The sequence below is a fragment of the Plasmodium chabaudi genome (assembly GCF_900002335.3).
Source record: "Plasmodium chabaudi chabaudi strain AS genome assembly, chromosome: 9".
NCBI classification, from domain to species: domain Eukaryota; phylum Apicomplexa; class Aconoidasida; order Haemosporida; family Plasmodiidae; genus Plasmodium; species Plasmodium chabaudi.
Window position 1 is genome coordinate 1,052,726 of NC_030109.2, and position 18,871 is coordinate 1,071,596.

An 18,871-nucleotide genomic window follows, 5' to 3' on the forward strand; every position below is an offset into this window, starting at 1 on the left:
CGATTATTATAAGTATTGTCAATAACTGGTAGTATTGTATTAACATATTTATGTACATGTCCTTGTTTAGCTTATGTATGGGTTTATAGCTATTATACACATTTTTATGGAAAATGGAAATAAAAGGGAATAATAATAATTTAGAAAAGGAAACTAATTTTGAAATAAACAATATAAATAGAATAATTTTAGATATATTATGCACAGAAGCAATAAGAAAAATTAAATTTATTCTTCATATATTAAAAGAAATACTAAAAAAAAAAACAAATATCTTACATGTGTATTTAACCAATAATATTGATCATTTGTCTACTGAAAAAAAAAGAAAGGAAATGTAAATTCGAACTTTAATCATTTTTATATATGTAGTATGGTTGTGTATATACCTAAAATATAGTGATGCTTAAAAAACATAAATATTAAAAATATATGCTCATACATTTTTACCTTATTAATATTTTTAAAACACAAATAAAAAACTGCTTTTAGATTTAACTCGTTGCAAGATCAAATTGAGTTATGCGAAAATGAAAATGACTATAATCATATAAAAGACAAAATTCAAGAATACATTAATTCTATAAGCGAAACAAACGAGATATTATGTCAAAATTCCCCTGTCGATAGAAACATAAAGGTTATGCATATAAAAAGAGAAATATATATATGAGCATACACACGCATGACATATTTATATGTATTTAAAATGTATATAAGAAAATATTGTTCCTCTATTTCATGCCGCCTCAATAATTTAAACCCATTTACTTTGTCTAAAATTTTTGTTTGAACTGTTACACCATTTTAACCACATAACTATGCCCCCAAAATATTCGCAACATTTTTATCATATGTATATATATTCCATTTTTGCTATATTTTTGTGCAGGATAATAGAGACAAAATAATAGAAGATGGTCATCTACTTTTAAAAATTTTTAAGAAAATTAAAAAACTAGATTTTATATCTGTTTTGAACGAACTAAGCATATTTAAGAATGATGAAAACCTTCTTTTGAATGTAATACAAAAAAAAAAAAAAAAAAAAAAAAATGATAATTGTGATATAACAACATTGCTTTACTCTCTATGCAGCTAAATCAAAATGTGTACCACAAAAAGCAAATCATTAATATTTTAAAAAAACAAATAGAAGAACTAATAGAGAATACAAACAATAAAAAAATAAAAATTCATGAGAAAATAGAACAAGTTGAAAAAAAGAAAAAAATATTTTTTGTAAAGTCTATGCTTTATTATATATATAAAAAAGAGTATGTTCAGGCAAATGTTTCAAATTTCAATATGGACATAAAATTTAAACATGGCTCAACTCAAACCTCAAAAGATAATATGGAAAATGAACTAAAGACATATTATGATATTAACGAATACATTAAAATGTTTCTCAACAAAAGGAATGATAATGTAAGTGGATAATAAAAATGCTTATTATTAACATTTTTCAAGTTGCAAAATTTTCAAAAAATACACATCATATTTTATCATTTTTTTAAGTTGCAAAATATTCATGATAGCTTGGTAGAATATTATGAAAAAGAGAAAATAAAAAAAATAAAAGAGTTAGAAGAAATAAAAAAAAAGGTGGATATTTCCATTGTGATTATTCAACAAAAAAAAGAAATAATAGTAAGAAAAAAAATATACTAAGCATTATTTATATATGTGTGTGCATTGAAAATATGGCTCATCATTTTTTAACTTCAGATTAAATACGAGCAATCAAACAAAGCACAGATAGAGGAAGAAAAGGTTAAGTTAAGAAATGAAATTGCCAAGAAAGAATATTTAAAAACTTATAATGAATGTGTTTTGTTTTTACAAGATATAGGACGAAATAAAATAAGGGCTCATGAAGAAAGAAGAAAAAAACTTATGAAAAAAATGCAACAAAAAAAAAAAAATACAATCAGTTACAGAATGTGATGCAATAACATGTACTACATTTGCACACATACTAATCCCTTATTATGATTGCACCAAATAAATTATTCTAAAAGGGTAGCAAACACAAACTTGTCCACATTCCAACATTCGATAAGATCAACATCAAGATATTAAATAGATATAATTAAAGTAAAGAGAAATCATATTCATATACATTTTTTTATAGGATTCCGATTTTGGAAACATATCAAATATATATAAATTTTTTTTCATTTTTTTTTTTTCCATATTTATTGATATATTTTCTGTATAGCTTCGTTTTCTGCATGATACTAGTTTATTATGATTAATCAAATTGCTTTCATAGTAAAGTGGATCAACCTCCTTTATCCTGTCTTCCCTTTGTTCATTATTGCTACTGCTGCTACTACAAGAGAAAGTAATATTGTTGTTTATTTCATTTTTGTCATTCTTTATATTCGTGTCATTCATTTGGGGTGCTAGCCACTCGTTTTTAGATTTTTTTTTTTTTGAAAGAACGAAAAAATTATCAACAGAATTTAAATGCTCAAAAAAATTAACAAAAAAAGAATATTGAAAATGTATGTTCATAATGTTTTTTAAAAATTGATCATCACATATTTCCTTTTGAAGGAAAGAGTCTATATGAGTTTGTTTGGATGTAAGAGAAAAATTAAAACTATTTGTATTTCCTAAATTAGTTATATTGTTTTTATTGGTAGGTGTAAAATTTGTTGTAAAATGGGACATCCCTTGTATAAAGGAATTAAGCTTAACCTTATCTTTAAAATAAAAAAAAGCTAAATTAATAATTATTAAATTATATTTTTTATCTTTATTTAATTTATATAACAAATTGGATAAATGTATTTCATTATCAACATATTTTATATGTATATTTTTTAGGATGTTTTTTAATTCCTTCATAGTTATATGCAAATTTCCTTTTACATTAAAATAATTAGTCTCTTTTATATCCCCCCTTTTGTAATCTTTTACTTTTTTAACATCCCAAATAGATTTATTTTCACAACTATCATCATTTTTACACACATTATTATTTATATAATCACTTGTTTTGTTTTGGTCTTCTATTAAAACATTTAAAAAGTTTAAAATAAAATTATAGTTTGGTGGAAATGTGTCTATTAATATTTTATTTCCCAAGTAAAGTATTTTTTTCCCCTCTCTCCATTTTCCTTTTTCCTTTTTTTTTAAAACTTTAATTATAATGTCTAAAATTATAAATGTATTTATTGTAGGTAAAGTAAAACTGTCAAATAAAAAACATTCCATCTTTTTTTTATCAATTGGGATATACTATATGTACTTTTCCTTTCATCCTTTTCTTCCACAAAATATTTTACTAAATTTTAGTTTGATTTCAATAGTTCGAACAAGTTAGCAGATATATAAATTGCGTATTCTGTACACATTCCTTATACTTCATTTTTATGTGTACATACAAATAAAACTGTAAAAACAAAAAATCGAAAAAACGAATAATAAGCAATCAGCAATCAGGTTAAAAGCGTTAATTTTTTAAAACAAAAAAAAGCCAAAAAAACAGCCAAAAAAAATAGCAAAAAAAAAACTAGCCAAAATAAAAAAAAAATCTAGCTATTTTGTTTTACTTTTTTTTCATAATAAAAAAAAAAAGAAATGTAAAATTTGTATAAAAATAATTATGTGTGTAAAAAATGTGGATAACAAAAATATAGATTTTGAGATTGAAAATAATTTTAAATAAATCCATTTTTAAGAGTTAAAGAGTAGCTCAATAAAAAGGTGTAACCCATTTTGTATTCCCAATTATTGGCTTATTAAAATGTAATATGTATATCCCACAAAGTGACAATATATCCTCTCTATAATAGTGTAATTATTCTTTTTCTCTGAAAAAAAAGGTATAGAAATAATTGTAAATAAATTCATTTTTAAAATAGTTATCTTGATTTGGTAAACATTTTTTTGGATCATTCTCCAAAAAAAATAATTGACTAATTGATATATCTTTGATATTTTTTTTATTCAAAATTTTTATAAAAAATAAAGGAAATATTTCATAATAATTTTGTTCATTTATATAATCTATTTTCATTTTTCTAAATTTGGTTTTAAAAAGATAATAAAATTGAATAACGTGATAAAAATATTTGTTGCAAGTATTGGGGTCGCTTAAAAAATTATTATTCCTTACAAATTTTATATATTTAAAAAAAATATTTAATGTTTTATATGTATGAGGAGCATTCTTAATTTCGAAAAATTCACGGGTCTCATGTCTGTTCTTTCGTTCAGCCAAATTTAACCATTTTTTTTCTTCGTTTTTGCTTTTATCATGTTCTAGGTCATTAGGATTGTTGTCAAATGTTGTGGCATTAGTAATTATATGATCATTCATATTTTGTCTGCCAAAACTAGACTCGTTTATTTGGTTATAATGACTGTGCCCTATTTGTGAAGTGGAACTCCTTAACTCCTCTTTTCTGTGCCCCTTTAAATTCCAAAATTGGTGCGCCACAAAAGTAATATAAAAATTAATGCATGTAAAATAAGCATCCAATTTATTATTATACGAATAAGATTGTAGTGGCAATTGGCTTGATGATGTATCCTTTAAATTGTTAACTTGTGTAATGTGTAGATGGCTCAAATATGCTTCCGATATTTTATACGCAAAATTATTTAAACAATTACCATATATTTTACTAAATTGTTTATAATAATTATTATGAATACTTATAAATAATAGCTTACTAAAGAGATAAAAAGAGCTAGCAAATATGGACACATCAAAATACGTTGTATAAAAATGAACTAAATCTGATAATCCATCTTTATATTTATAATTATTGCTGTTCATATTATTAATACAATGCTCATCATTTTTAGTATTGTCACTTATATAAATGGTATCTATATTATACCTACAAATATTCACAACATCGTTTAAATTGTAAGTATAATAAGTATGTATATAAATTTTTATCAACTTTTCCAATGTTTGATATCGTTGATCTGCCTCTAAAATGTTTTTTATAAAATTATTTGTTTGCAAACATATTATTAAAAATTTATAAGTATCCACAAAATGGCTTACATATCCGTTTGCCTCATTAATAGCATTCGCATCATTGATAATTCGCTCTGACTTTTTTATTTGGCATTCCTCTTTTTGTAAACTACAAAATGTGTCAATCAAAAATAAAACTTCGTTTATTATTACATCAAGAAAGTCTTTATCATAAAAATATAGACTTGTTAAAGAAGATGAAAATAAAGAAATATTTTTTAAACTTATTTTTATTTTTTCATTAGCATTCGTATTGGTATGTAGAAACTTTTCAGTGTAATGCTTAGACAAATAGGTAGCCACGTTTTGAATATCTTTATCTTTTATTTCAATTTGTTTATGCTCATTAAAAATTATTGAATTGTTGATATATCTGTAGATCCATTTAATTATATAATTTTTACTATAATTTATGTATTCACTATCATATGCTATGCCATTTTCAACTTTATTTTCTAAATATTCTTTACGTACATTTTTAACACTATTATAAATAAGACTGTTGTACTTGTTTATTATTTTTCTTTTATATATGGACATATTATTAAATTCATTATGTTCATTTTGATTATTCATAAACATAAAATCATCGACATGAATTTGATCAGGCTTTGAAATCATATCAAGTATCCCTGTATATTTTTGTGAATCTTCAGGTTTGCATTCATACATTTTATTTATATAATTCGATATAATATTTGATTTATTTTTAAATATATTTTTATATTTTAACATGCATACACCTTTAAAAATTTTTATTTTTTTATATTTCTTCATAGTTACACCTCTTTTATTTCGCATATTTTTTTTACTATCATTTTTAGCGACACCAGGACAAACCGATTTGTCTGTATATTTTTCACTTTTATACAGTTCTATAAAATGGAAAAGAAAAATAAGCATGATTAGGAAACGAATAATAAGGAAGCATAAATAGTGGGAAGTAAAAACAAAATATGATATACAACAAAATACGATATAAAACAAAATAATGATTACCATTGAAGTGCTTGTTGAACATCTTTCTATTGTGAAGACGGATAAAGGCAGGATGAAAACCATAAAAATATTTTAATATAAAATCGTTCCACATATTTTTCTTTTTCTTCTTATTATTATATAATTCGTTCGTTAAGTCATGATTAACTTCATTTTGTTTACTAATTTTACTTTCTTTAAAGCATTGTACGTTCATATATTTCGTATTAGACATTGGTTTATTGGTGATCTCATTATTATTATTTTTTTTTTTTTTTAAATTTTCCAAACGATTTTTTTCTATTTCGCTATAACTAAAATGGAGGCATCCTTTAGTTTTTTCTTTTGTTAGTTCATTACATTGTGCCAAATGTTTGGTGACTGTTTTAGAAGATTGACGAGACAATTTAATAGTTTTTTCCTTACGTATGATAGGCAATGAAATCGATCCTTTTGTTTCGTCTACAAGTTTTAAATTTGAATTTGTATGCTCTTTAATTTTGTCGATGATTTGAAAAAACCCAATATATTGATTTTCTTTTTTTTTAAAAATTGGTACATCATTTTTTTCCAACTGATTATTATGCTTAGACCTTTTTGAATAAAGCAAATAAAATTTAATTCTTCTAGACAATTCATTTAATTTAATAATATCACGATAATAACACTTACCCATATATATAAATAGGGTTATATACATGTCTATATATTCAAAATTGAATAATATATTATTTTTCATTTTATTGTGACTCACTATTTCATTATTAACAATATCTAAAGGATTTATTTTTAGTCTCGTTTCTTGGATATCTAAATGTAGTGGTAAATGTGACAAGCTGTTTATTTTTTTTCCATTTTTGTTTTGAAGTGCTGTGTAGGTATCTCCTGACTGGTCATACGACACCTTTTGAGGATTTACAATTTTATTTGAAGTATTTGATTTGGAATAGTTTTCATTTTTATGATCAAAAGTTGAATTAATTTTGCCACCTATTTGTGAGTATGCTTTTTCCGAACTAGGATATGTACTTGGTTGTGACTGATAGGGAGTTGCACACACATTTTGTTTTGGGTAGGGACTTAAATAATTTATTTGAATATATTTATCAAAAATAAAATTAAAAAATATTTCATCAAAATGTTTGAAAAATGTTAATACTTTTATAATGTATAATATATTATCATAAGTATATTGATAAAAAGATTTAATAACAATATTTAAAATACTTTTTAAAATATTTGTGTCTTTAAAATTTTTTTTTTTTTTTATTTTTAAAATAGCTAGTACAGATTTAGCTGATAAATCGGCTTGATATATTTCCATATATTTTTTAATAAATAAAAAAAAAGTAGTTTCAATTTTTATATTATTATATAATAATATATTTATATATTTTATAAAATAAGATTGATCCATTACATTTATATGTCTTTCTATATTTTTATGAATATTTTTAATTATATTTGAAAAGTTATAAATATTATTCTCTATATTTACAATAACCATATTTAATAATAAAAAACTTTTATGTAATGTCAAATGGGCAGCATAATAACAACACATGTCTAACAACCTATTGTATATTTCATTTTTTATATTTGCTTTATTTAAAAAATATACAACATATATAATATATTTTACGTCTTTATGATAAGTGTCTGTTTCATCTTCAACCATTCGTTCATATACAAATTGTGTAGTAGTAGTTGAAAATTTTTTGAAATATGGATTAAGAGAAATGTGTGAACTGTTGGATGTTATTTCTTCAGCTTGCTTATTTAAATTAATTAGAGATATGAAATTGTCAAATATTTTTATATATTCTTCTACATATTTTAAAGTTGGTATATAATTTAAAAGGGAACAATAATATAAGTAATAGGATATATTTTTTTTATTGCCTTTATTTAATTTACATAACCAATAAAAATATTCACTTGTACATTGTAAAAAAATTAGATTTTTATATTTTTTTTTTGCAAATATTTTTAATATAAATAATATTTCATTATCATAATATCTTGTTATATTTTTAATTATATATTTTGTAATAAATCGATATTTATATATATCATCATTTTCATTTAAATGTTTTGCATATCTTAAAATATACACCTTATTATTATAAATATCGTCTTCTGAATATTCTAAACAACTATCTACTCCTTTCTTAATCATATTATCTGTTTCTTGTCTTATCTCGTCAATATTTTTTATATCACACTCTATATATTTTCTTTTTTCATTTTTACAAACCCCATTTCTTTCTTCGTTTTTTATAAATGTATTCTGGTCCCATGGTATATTATTTATTTTTTTTTTTTTTGCAATCAAATCAAATATACTATCATTTTTGATATCCCCCGTATTACTAAAACTGTTTATCCTATTAAAATATATAAAATTTCTTTTTTTCGCTCGGACATTTTTTGCAACAACTTCTTTTCCTACTATTAAATATTTCATAATTCATTTCGTCTAGGTCTAATAGTTTTCGTTATTATATTATTCATAAATATGTGTGCATATTTTCTTCACACTTTATAAATTTTATTTGCGTATCACCATTTTGCTCATTCTTAAAGCAGGCTAGATTCGATTCCACACATGGAGGGAATTGCAAAAGAGTGGCTAGTACTATATCCATATACATGCATACATATAGTATATATGTATAGTATATACTACTTAAGTAGGCCTCCCACAATGAGAAATACCATTATAGCTTACTTACTCGTTTGTACTAGCACTATTCATATAGATAAAAATACATGCTTGCATTATGCATATATAAATCTGAAAATTTTTTGTACTCCTTTTTATAAAACCAAAGGATAGAGTTTAAAAAAAACTTACAATTTTTAAAATATTAAAAAATAAAAATATATAATCACAAAAAATTGAAATAATCCAAAAAAATAAATTATTAAAAAAAATTATGAAGAAATAAGAAAATTTGAAAGGCATAAATTGATCACCTATTATTTTATAAATATGATGTTGGAATTTTTTTTACAGCATTGATGGGTGACTAAATTTTCTTGCCCTTATTTTATTATACATTCGGTTATTTATTCATTTATTACTAACATATTTATTTTATTTTTTATTTTCCCTTTTTATAATTCAGCATTTTCATTTTATTTAAATATGAAACTCGTTTTCTACAACGGCTAAAGCATAAAAAAGAGATCATGCTATTTGCTCAATATAAAGATTTATAATATATTATGATAAAATAGTGGCATTCCCTATAGTTACTAATTTTACCACTCGAAACTTATGCCTTTCCCATTTTCTTCATAATAAAATGCGTATATAAAAGCTACTAATACATATATACACATATATAACTAGATATTACATTATAATATATGACTAGCTCTATTCTATGAATGAATGAGATAGACATTTCCTACATGTAGCTAGCCATATAACACATAGGTAGCGAAATAAATGTAGGAGAATAATCCGACCAAACAATTAATTGCGAGTTTTAAAAAATATAAAATGTGCACAATTTTTTTACGCTTAATTTATTAACACCTTTTTTTTATGTTAAAAAGGGAATACAAAATGGGTATATATATATTTATATAAATAGTACCAGCCATAATATGGTGTGTAATATGGGGTATGAACTATAATAGACAAAATATGGGCAAACGGGGCAGAATGAAATAAAAAATAAAACAATACTAAGATAAATACATATTGGAATTAAAATTTTTTAACAATGAAAAGAAAAGAATATTTCTCAATATGAGTAATACAAACATAGATACAAAATTCTCATGAATGATAAACTATTGTTTGCTATTCCTTTTATGGTTATGCAAAAAATAAAATATCCAAAAGGAATTTTATTTTTAACAACAAGGAAAGAATTTTTTTTGTTTACTTCTTCTTTTATTTACTATAGGCATTTTTCTAATGCTACATGCATGGCCCATTTTAGGCATTGCAGAATCAATGTTTTGGTTTTGATCCATATGTTGCATATACATTTTTGGGTTATTCATATTTTCAAATATAGGCATAGGATATTGTGAATTTCCATAATAATTGTTATTATTAAGCATACTTGTGTTATAATCTGTGTTTGGAAAATTAAAACTATTTGAATATAACATTGTTTCTGTATCTGGGCCAGGTAAATTGTTAATATAATCGGTAGGAAACATATCAGAAGTATTTGGATTCATATACATACCCTCACCATTATTAATGCTAATACTGTTGTTATTGTAGCCTTCTATATCATATGGGATTTGATTAGCTTGAATATTATGCTGAGTATTATTATAATTAATTAAATTTCGATAATTTTCAAGCCCAGCAGTATCTAAATGGGTTTGCATTCCTTGCATATTCATACCATCAGTTGGACGTGTTTGCATAACACTATGTATTGGTATTGTATTATTATAACGGTTTAAGGATTGCTCTAATTTGTATTGTTCCATTATATCTGCTTTATATTTTTCTCCGTCCATACCATACTCATTATTATTATAGCCATTTGCCAATCCTGTTCCATTCATTAAATAATTGTTATTCATGCTACTGTATCCAAAATTGTTTGCACTTATATTGTATTGAGGATCTTCCACAAGCCTAGACGAATTTAGAGCACTTCCCATATTATATGAACCGTCCATATTGATTATATATTTGTATAGAAATAAATCAAAAAGAAATCACAAAAATAGCAATTGCGTAAGAATGAAAAAACGCAAAAAATTAACTCAGCAATTTGAAAAACAGCAATATAATTTATTATTATATCTTTATTTACATACAAGTGTATGAAAATACTTGTGATAAACAAAGCTAAGAATAAAATGATATATCAACAATTGCCATGTGTATATATACAAATATATATATTTTTTTCTTATTTAAATAAATAATTTATATTAGTAACAAATTCAACTACAAGCTTTGCAAAATACAATTTTAATGTAGGAAAAAAAATTGCAACAAAATAAATCCTAAGCAAAATATAAATTCATAAATAAATATTTATTAATGATTAACAATTGATATATATTAAAATAATTGAACAATTTGGAAGAAAAAAGAAAAAAAACACACACACATTTTAGCTTGTTACAAAAAAAATGAAAAAAATATTTATCTTTATATAGTAGGTAGCTTTTATAAGGGTAAAAAAAAAATGAATAAGACAGGTTTTGGTTTTAAAAATATTAACAGACAGGTTTATAACAATATATGCACATATAAAATATACGTATGTAGATATATTCTTTCATATAATAATAAGCATATCATAGGTTTTTATATAAGACAGTAAAAATTATAATATTCAAGGAAAAATGAATAATTATTAAATAATAAATATAAACTATTTTTTTTCTTTTATATAGAACTATTTTTAGGAATTCATTTTTTTAAGTATTTCTGATATAAAATATATTTTCATTTAATGTATTATTTTCTCTATATTGCACACACTTTAGGCTAAAAAATATCCTACATACTTTGCATGTATGGAATATGTATAAATATTTTATGAACAAGAAATAATATTATTAACATGAGATAGACTAAAAAAAAAACTCACCATTATTAGCTATATAGCTTAAAATTTTATTTTTATTTTATTATTGTTAATGTAGAAATATAGTGTTAAAAGAGAAAGCTTTTTATTAGTCACCAAATATATGTATAAGTTACACAGTTGTATTAGTCTAGCACTTTGTCTTTTTACAATTTATTTGATTATTAATTTATGTGTTGGCAATTTAAATTGTTATTGGAAAATGTGCATATGTGTGCGTGGTACATTATTTATAAAAGAGAAAAAGAGAAAGTAAAGAATGACAAAAATACAATAAAAAAGCCTTTTATATGGTTTCCTAAATATTATAGTTAAATATAGCTTGCTACACTGGCTTAACAAAAGGGTAACACTGCATATGCTATTTTAAGAATTATTCCCTTTTTTATAAAATTATAATATATAATTAAAAGCAAAAAGAATGCGTAAAAATTAAAAAATTAGTTTTATATTTTGAAAGCGTCAACAAAAAATTATCAAGAATATGTAAAATTGTATAGTAACAAAAAATTAAATTACAATAAAAAAATTGAACTACAATTAAAAAATTATATAAAACAAAACAGTAAAAGTAGTGTAATCTACTTTTCACAATGATAAATAATTTTAAGAAGGTCATTTGATAATGTCTTCAACTTTTTTTATATCATATTATTTATAAGGTTCTTATTTACATTGACCCATATGCTATTTGAGTAATCTCTATAAATAATATGAAAAAAATGGAAACTATACGATAAGATTTGCATGATGCTTATATTTTTCTTTATGTTATTCTATTAGTATTCTTGTATGGAATAAATTGTTTTGTAATTGTGAATCCAAAGCATAGGAATTTTATTACGTCTTTCATCTTCTTCGTTGTTTGAATTATATTTCCCCTTGTGCTATAAAAATTTTAATAAAATTAAAAAGGTTTAGTAATATTAAAAGATATATACTTTATTAATATTGAGAATATTGTTTGTGGCTTTATATGCTTAAAAATAAGTATATACATATACAAGCATGCTTATAATTTTTTTTTTTCGAACGTGTCTAATAATATTTAAGTCGCTATGTAGTTGGTGAATGGAGCTAGCCAAATTCAGATCGTTATATTTCTGTACAAAGAATATAAAAATAGTAAAATTAAAAAAGTATAATTGATGCTAATAATGAAAACAAAAATGATTATAAAATGTGCTTACTGAGTCAAGATAATGGTGACCATATTTTTGTATTTTTTTCTGTATTTTAAAAAATGAAAATGACAATATAAGAGGGGATAAAAATGGAAACAAACATATAGACAACGAATGCCAATTTTTTTTTATGAAACAGTATATAAATACATTTTTTCATTACCAATGTATCTTGATTAAAGCCTATATTATTGCCTAGAGCCAGTTTCTTCATATGGCCCTTTTCATTTAAATTGTTATGTGCTTGAATATATGGCGAGTTTGTGTCTGATGCTCTTTCGTCAAACCCATCGTATCCAAATTGATCATACTTTATACTACATTGAAAAATTTAAGAAAATACTATAATATAAATTATGGAGAAAAAAATAAAATGGGACATAAATACATATATAAGATATACATTACAAATTATGTCTTTTTTTTTTTATATAATTTATACTCATGTTCTCCTTCAAATAAAATATAGCTTTCACTATTGTCTGTTTCCATTTTTGTTTAAATTGAAAAAATTTTTAATTTATATCTTATTTAATAATATGAAGATCCAAATGTGAGGGCATGTTGTTTATTTTTTTTTAATATATATTTCATTTGTTAAAAAAATTATATAATACAAATTAAATGCCATATATATTGTTTTTGTGTATTTTCCTTAAATACAACATCGTATAACAATATATATATTTTTATGGCTTACAAAAAAATTTCATTAAGTAGACAAAAAAAAAGAATAAACATAATGCTGAATAAAAAATGAAGTCTTAATTATTCACAAGGAAATTAAATTATATAAAAAAATTATAAATTATATTATTTTGTTATATACATATATATATTTTTTTGAAACATACATATGCATGTAAAAATATCACAAATACCCCCATTATTATGGTCGTAAAAATGCCAATAATAAAAATGATATACTTAAAAAATTATTATAAAGCATTTTAAAAAAAAAATTAATATATATAAATATATTAAAATAATGCGTTAATCAAATATGTGTTTATAACAAATTTACATGAGGATAAATATGCCGTTGCATGTTTATTGTTGCTTAATTCAAGGGTCTTGCCGATTTGGTATCATTATTTGTTCACTAGCTTATTCATTTATTTTTTTTTTTTTTTTTAACACATTTTAGCTAGCCATAAAAGTTGAAGCTAGCTCACATAATAAGTTTGTCTATTTTTAACACTTTTGGATATCTTGGTAAAATAATAAATATGAGGAACTTATATCAAGCATATAGCAAATGTGCATGCAATATGACAAGTGCAAGAATACAAAAACAGTTCGATGCCTACATAGGCATAACTTCTTTCTTGCACACTCATGTAATAATATGTGCATATAAATTTATGAACAAATATATGTGCCAATGGTGATCTCTAAAATATATCGGGGGTATCGGGAAAGCTGTTATTTTTCTTGGTTTCCCAATATGTGTTATTAAATAGGTACATTTCCTTGTCCTTATAAATAGGGTCTTTATTTTTGTTAAACCATTTAGGTTTATATGGATTATTTTTTGTAAATTTTTTTGCATTCATTCGTTGTTTATTTTCCAATCGATGTTTTTCATTCATAGCAGTTTCAATATTTCCATTTTCATAATTTCTTTGGTCAGGTCTAAATCGGCTATCAGTACAAGCTATTGAAGCCCCTTTTGACCTGTCATATTCAGGTGAAATTTCATTTAATTCCATAGTCATATTATTAAAACCATAATAAAGTTCATTGTTTTTTGGTTTTGGTTGTACTTTCCAAACACATATGCTATTTAAATTATTTATATTATCTTCATAAAATTTCCAATCAAAATTATTAATAAATTCATTTAAATTATTTCTATTAAAATGCTGTGAATTTTCTGTTCCATCTTCATTAAAAAAATATGTATCATAGTTTTGTTTTTTTAAATTTTTTACATAAGCAATATATATTTCTTGTGACCATTTTCCATAAATAAAAAATATTACATTTTTAAATCTATCACATACTATTCCTCTTATTTTATGTATTTCATTATCAAACCATCCTTTTTTTAAATAACTAACAATTGAAAAATCACCATTATTATGATTTCTTATTAATATATTTCCATACAATTCTACCCATATCTTCCCGAATATTATATTATGAATAATCATATTAGCTCGTTGATAAGTATAATGCTCTGTCCCATATTCTTCAATGCCACTACTTTCTTCCTTTTTATCATTCATCTCTTTACTATTCTTAGAGATGTTAAAATTGAATGTGTTTTCATTTTGATTTTCCTCAATGCCTACAGGAAATAAACTGTCTGGCATTGCCTTTTCCCTAACTGCTTTCGAGTCTACTTCTTTATTTTCATCAATGTTAATATTCTGGCTTAGCTTTTCTCCACCATTTTTTTCTAAAACTTTATTATCAGCTAGACTAGACGATCTAGTAGTAGCTATATCGGGAGTTGGAACTGAATTTTTTTTTTTGTATTTTAGTAAAAGGTGGCTATATCCTGGTGTAACAACTTCAACTGATTTTCCCAATATTTGTACATTGACTATAATACTAGCAAAATTTTCCATATATTCATTATGACAATGATATGCAGTAATAGGAGGATGATGAACAACTTGTTCAGAAATAAAATAAAAATTTCTGTGTGTTAATTCATATGTTTCCCCTAATAGTGGATTAAACGGTTTAAAGGTTCGACCTATTACTGAAGCATATGGTGATATTGTAAATGCAGTTACAAATGCTAATCTACTAGTACTTTCAATTTGATTTGATGCATGTTTTAATAAATATATATATTGAAAATCTTCAGCTAACCTTTGAAGAAATGATGAAGGTTCATTTAAATAGATCGGCATACCAATACGTGATAAATCTTTTCCAATACAATCTTTTAATAAAGCCCACATACTTATTTTTATATCTGTTCTTGGGCTAGGCAGTTTTGTTCGTCTCTTAATACTTTTATCTGTATATATATCTATATTCCTAAAATCTAATGATTTCTTATTTTTTCTATTACACATATTTACTAACATATTTGTATCGTTACTCTCATCATCACTACTACTCATATTATTTTCCATTTTGGTCGATTCGCATTTATCGATTAAATAGCATTCTTCAATTTTCGATATCAAATTATCTTTCCTGTTTACTTCAAATTGTTCATTTTTGTCGTTATCATCTTGAAGTGGTATGCCCTTTTCATCTTCCCCCCTATTAATCGATTTTTCGCTATCATAGCATATTGCTTTGTCATTCTCATTCTGTTCTTCGTTATCTTCGTTTTCATCAATTTGGTTATCTTCGATAGTTATGTCTTCCATATTTGTGCTTTCTAAACTAGCGCTATTATCAACTATGCCATTATCATATTTACAACTATTTTTTTGCGTATATGTGTTTATAATGTCATTATGTTCATCGTTGCAAGAATCGTCATCATCACAATCAAAGAATAAATCGTTGTCGTCATTTTGGTTTATTTCATCTTCAGTTTCTTGATTATTTTCAAAAAATAATGTTTGAATTTTTTTTTTCTCTCCTTTTTCTTTTGAATTGTTAATATTTTTTTGAATATCTTTTGACTTTTCAAGAAAATAATTTTCTTTAGCCAGTATTTTTAATGACTTGTTCATAACTTTTGATTGCATATTTTCTTCTTTTAATAAAATTTCTGAACAGTTAATATATTTTTCAACAACAATATCTATATATTCAATTGAAGAATATAATTTATATAATAAAATAGATATGCCATTATCATTCCCTTTTAAATTATTTTTTGATTTTATTTTTTTTAAAATTAATTTAGCTTTATCATATTCTGAATATTCTATTAAATCTCTAATTATTTCTCTTAAAGTAACAATATTTTCCATGAGACAAAGTGTTGGATTTTTATCTTCAAAATCAGTTGAATTTATAAATACATCTTCAATATTTTTTATTCTATCCTTCATTTTATTTTTTATTTCCCCCCCACCATTTTCCTTTACTTTATCTATTTTTATTTCTTGTGTTTCACAATTAGGTATGCAAAACTCAGAATCGTTTCCTTGAATTGATTGCCCCTTTATTTCACTTTGATCTCCCCCCACATTAGTATCACTCCTATGGCTATTACCACTAATAGCATCATCGATACCTTCTTCATTCATTGTTCCTAAATTTGTTAGTGTAGGGTTTATTTCCTTTACCTTTTCATTGCGTAATGCTAAATTGGGGGAATCTGCATATTCATTGCTTTTCAAAACATAACTTATTGACTGTCTTTTCCTATATTCATTAGTATTTTTAATTATATTTTTTAAAAATTCAGAATTTGTTGAAGTATTTAAATTATTAAGATGAATATAACTTTGTTTTTTATTGTGGGCATAACTTCCTTGTGCATAATTGAGTTGAGCCCTTTTAAAAGAGATATACCATTTGTGTTTATCTTCTGGAAAATTTGCTTTTAAATATAATATCCCTTGCTCAATTGTATCGATCTCAAAATGTAAAGGGTCACCAGGACATACTCTTATTTTACAATGAGATAGAACAAAAGTTTCTTTTGTTGGTAAATATTTATCAATTGAATATCTTAAAATTCCATTTTCTAAAACAAAATACCTAGGTCTATAATTCCCTATTATATTAGTCCATTTATTTAGCCATCCTTCATGTATAATTCTTTTATCTCTACTATATAGTTTTCTTTGATCTTGATTTATATTATCATTAGTTTGCATGTTCTCAAATTGTGTTTTATTGTTTTTTTGTGTAGTATTTTCAGAGGATATACTTGTTAAGGAATCCTTTTTTTCGCTGAAAAGCTTTAAGTTTAAATATTTGCTGCCCAACATATTTTACCTGTTTTTTCGTCACCCCCTGCTCATTATACGTTTTAATTCAAATGTATATGCGCATGGGGATGTACATGTATATTTTGTTTATCAATCTACTTCCAATTGTGAGAAAATACTTCACATGAAGATATATATATTTATTGTTACGAATACAATAATAGGCATATGCACACGCACTTATATTATATATATGCATATTCATCTATTAATTTATTAGCCTATGTCTGAGTGTGTAACTTTTCTGTAATGCTCATATTCGCCTATTTCTCACCCCTGGATTTGATCAAATATAATTACCCTTTTTATTAATTGCTTCACAAAAAGGAATGCAATAAAATAACTTTTTTATGTAGAATTATTTTCAATATGTTTTTACGGAAAACAAGACATTTTCGTAAAAAAAATAATAAATAACATAAAATAAATAATAATTATGGAAAAAAGTAATATGCATAAATGAAAATATATAATATATACAAAAGAAAAAAAAAATACTACAAATGTACATATATAAATGGGAAAATAAAAAATACTAATGGCCACAATTCAACTTTTACATATGCAAAAATTAATCTTATGGTAAAGAACAAGAAAAGGAAATAAAAAAATAAAATGACAACAAAAAAGAAGGTAAATTTTTTAAATGATAACAAATAAAATTATAAGGAGATATTACTAAAATTGTCATATACATGAGTGTGTATTTTATTTATCATCATATGAATAGTAGCTATTCGAACGAATAAAAATTATGAACAGAATATTTAATATGTGAAAAATTATGACCTGTTCATGCTAATATTAAAAAAAAATGTTATTTTATATGACAATAATAAAAATATTGCTATGTATAAAACACAACATTCACTATTTATCCACACATTTCCATAGAAAGGAAAATATATATTATACATATGTATCAATACAATAATATATTTAAATTTATTAACATCATTCGTCCTATAAATACATATAACAATGTGGATATCCCTCTTTTATCTTTTAAAACATTTTGTGTGTGTAATGAAATGGGGTAAAGGAAAATAGAAAAAAAATACACAAGAGAAAAATACAAAATTTTCCCATTACAACCAATCCATTATGCTAGATATGTATAAATATATTCATATTTATCACTTTATATTTATCTTCTAAAAATTTTTATTTTGTATTTTTTGTTGTTTTCAAATTAGGGCTCAATATATATTAACGTATTTATCCCTTGTTCATGCAAATAAGTTAATATCTATA

General features: G+C 23.6%; 6 protein-coding genes across 6 annotated transcripts; 1 reads left to right on the forward strand and 5 right to left on the reverse strand.

Annotated features, from left to right (window-relative positions):
• Nucleotides 1–113: 113 nt before the first annotated feature.
• On the forward strand, nt 114–1,950 carry PCHAS_0929000 (conserved Plasmodium protein, unknown function; the record flags this gene model as incomplete). Its single annotated transcript, XM_016798178.1, has 6 exons — nt 114–337; nt 493–640; nt 893–1,024; nt 1,099–1,431; nt 1,522–1,653; nt 1,732–1,950. The coding sequence occupies 6 exons, from the start codon at nt 114–116 to the stop codon at nt 1,948–1,950; spliced, it is 1,188 nt and encodes a 395-aa protein (XP_016655421.1).
• A 123-nt stretch (nt 1,951–2,073) lies between these two features.
• Nucleotides 2,074–3,228, reverse strand: PCHAS_0929100 (conserved Plasmodium protein, unknown function; the record flags this gene model as incomplete). Its single annotated transcript, XM_727821.2, has 1 exon — nt 2,074–3,228. The coding sequence occupies one exon, from the start codon at nt 3,226–3,228 to the stop codon at nt 2,074–2,076; it is 1,155 nt and encodes a 384-aa protein (XP_732914.2).
• Nucleotides 3,229–3,814: 586 nt separating this feature from the next.
• Nucleotides 3,815–8,453, reverse strand: PCHAS_0929200 (conserved Plasmodium protein, unknown function; the record flags this gene model as incomplete). Its single annotated transcript, XM_731970.2, has 2 exons — nt 3,815–5,883; nt 6,008–8,453. The coding sequence occupies 2 exons, from the start codon at nt 8,451–8,453 to the stop codon at nt 3,815–3,817; spliced, it is 4,515 nt and encodes a 1,504-aa protein (XP_737063.2).
• Nucleotides 8,454–9,856: 1,403 nt separating this feature from the next.
• PCHAS_0929300 (conserved Plasmodium protein, unknown function) lies at nt 9,857–10,648 on the reverse strand (the record flags this gene model as incomplete). The annotated part of the gene is made up of 1 exon (XM_730657.2): nt 9,857–10,648. One exon carries the CDS (start codon nt 10,646–10,648, stop codon nt 9,857–9,859), a length of 792 nt encoding a protein of 263 aa, XP_735750.2.
• A 1,702-nt stretch (nt 10,649–12,350) lies between these two features.
• On the reverse strand, nt 12,351–13,247 carry PCHAS_0929350 (conserved Plasmodium protein, unknown function; the record flags this gene model as incomplete). Its single annotated transcript, XM_016798179.1, has 5 exons — nt 12,351–12,458; nt 12,606–12,674; nt 12,762–12,800; nt 12,919–13,072; nt 13,198–13,247. 5 exons carry the CDS (start codon nt 13,245–13,247, stop codon nt 12,351–12,353), a joined length of 420 nt encoding a protein of 139 aa, XP_016655422.1.
• Nucleotides 13,248–14,149: 902 nt separating this feature from the next.
• Nucleotides 14,150–17,617, reverse strand: PCHAS_0929400 (oxysterol-binding protein, putative; the record flags this gene model as incomplete). The annotated part of the gene is made up of 1 exon (XM_016798181.1): nt 14,150–17,617. The coding sequence occupies one exon, from the start codon at nt 17,615–17,617 to the stop codon at nt 14,150–14,152; it is 3,468 nt and encodes a 1,155-aa protein (XP_016655423.1).
• Between the last annotated feature and the right edge of the window lie 1,254 nt (nt 17,618–18,871).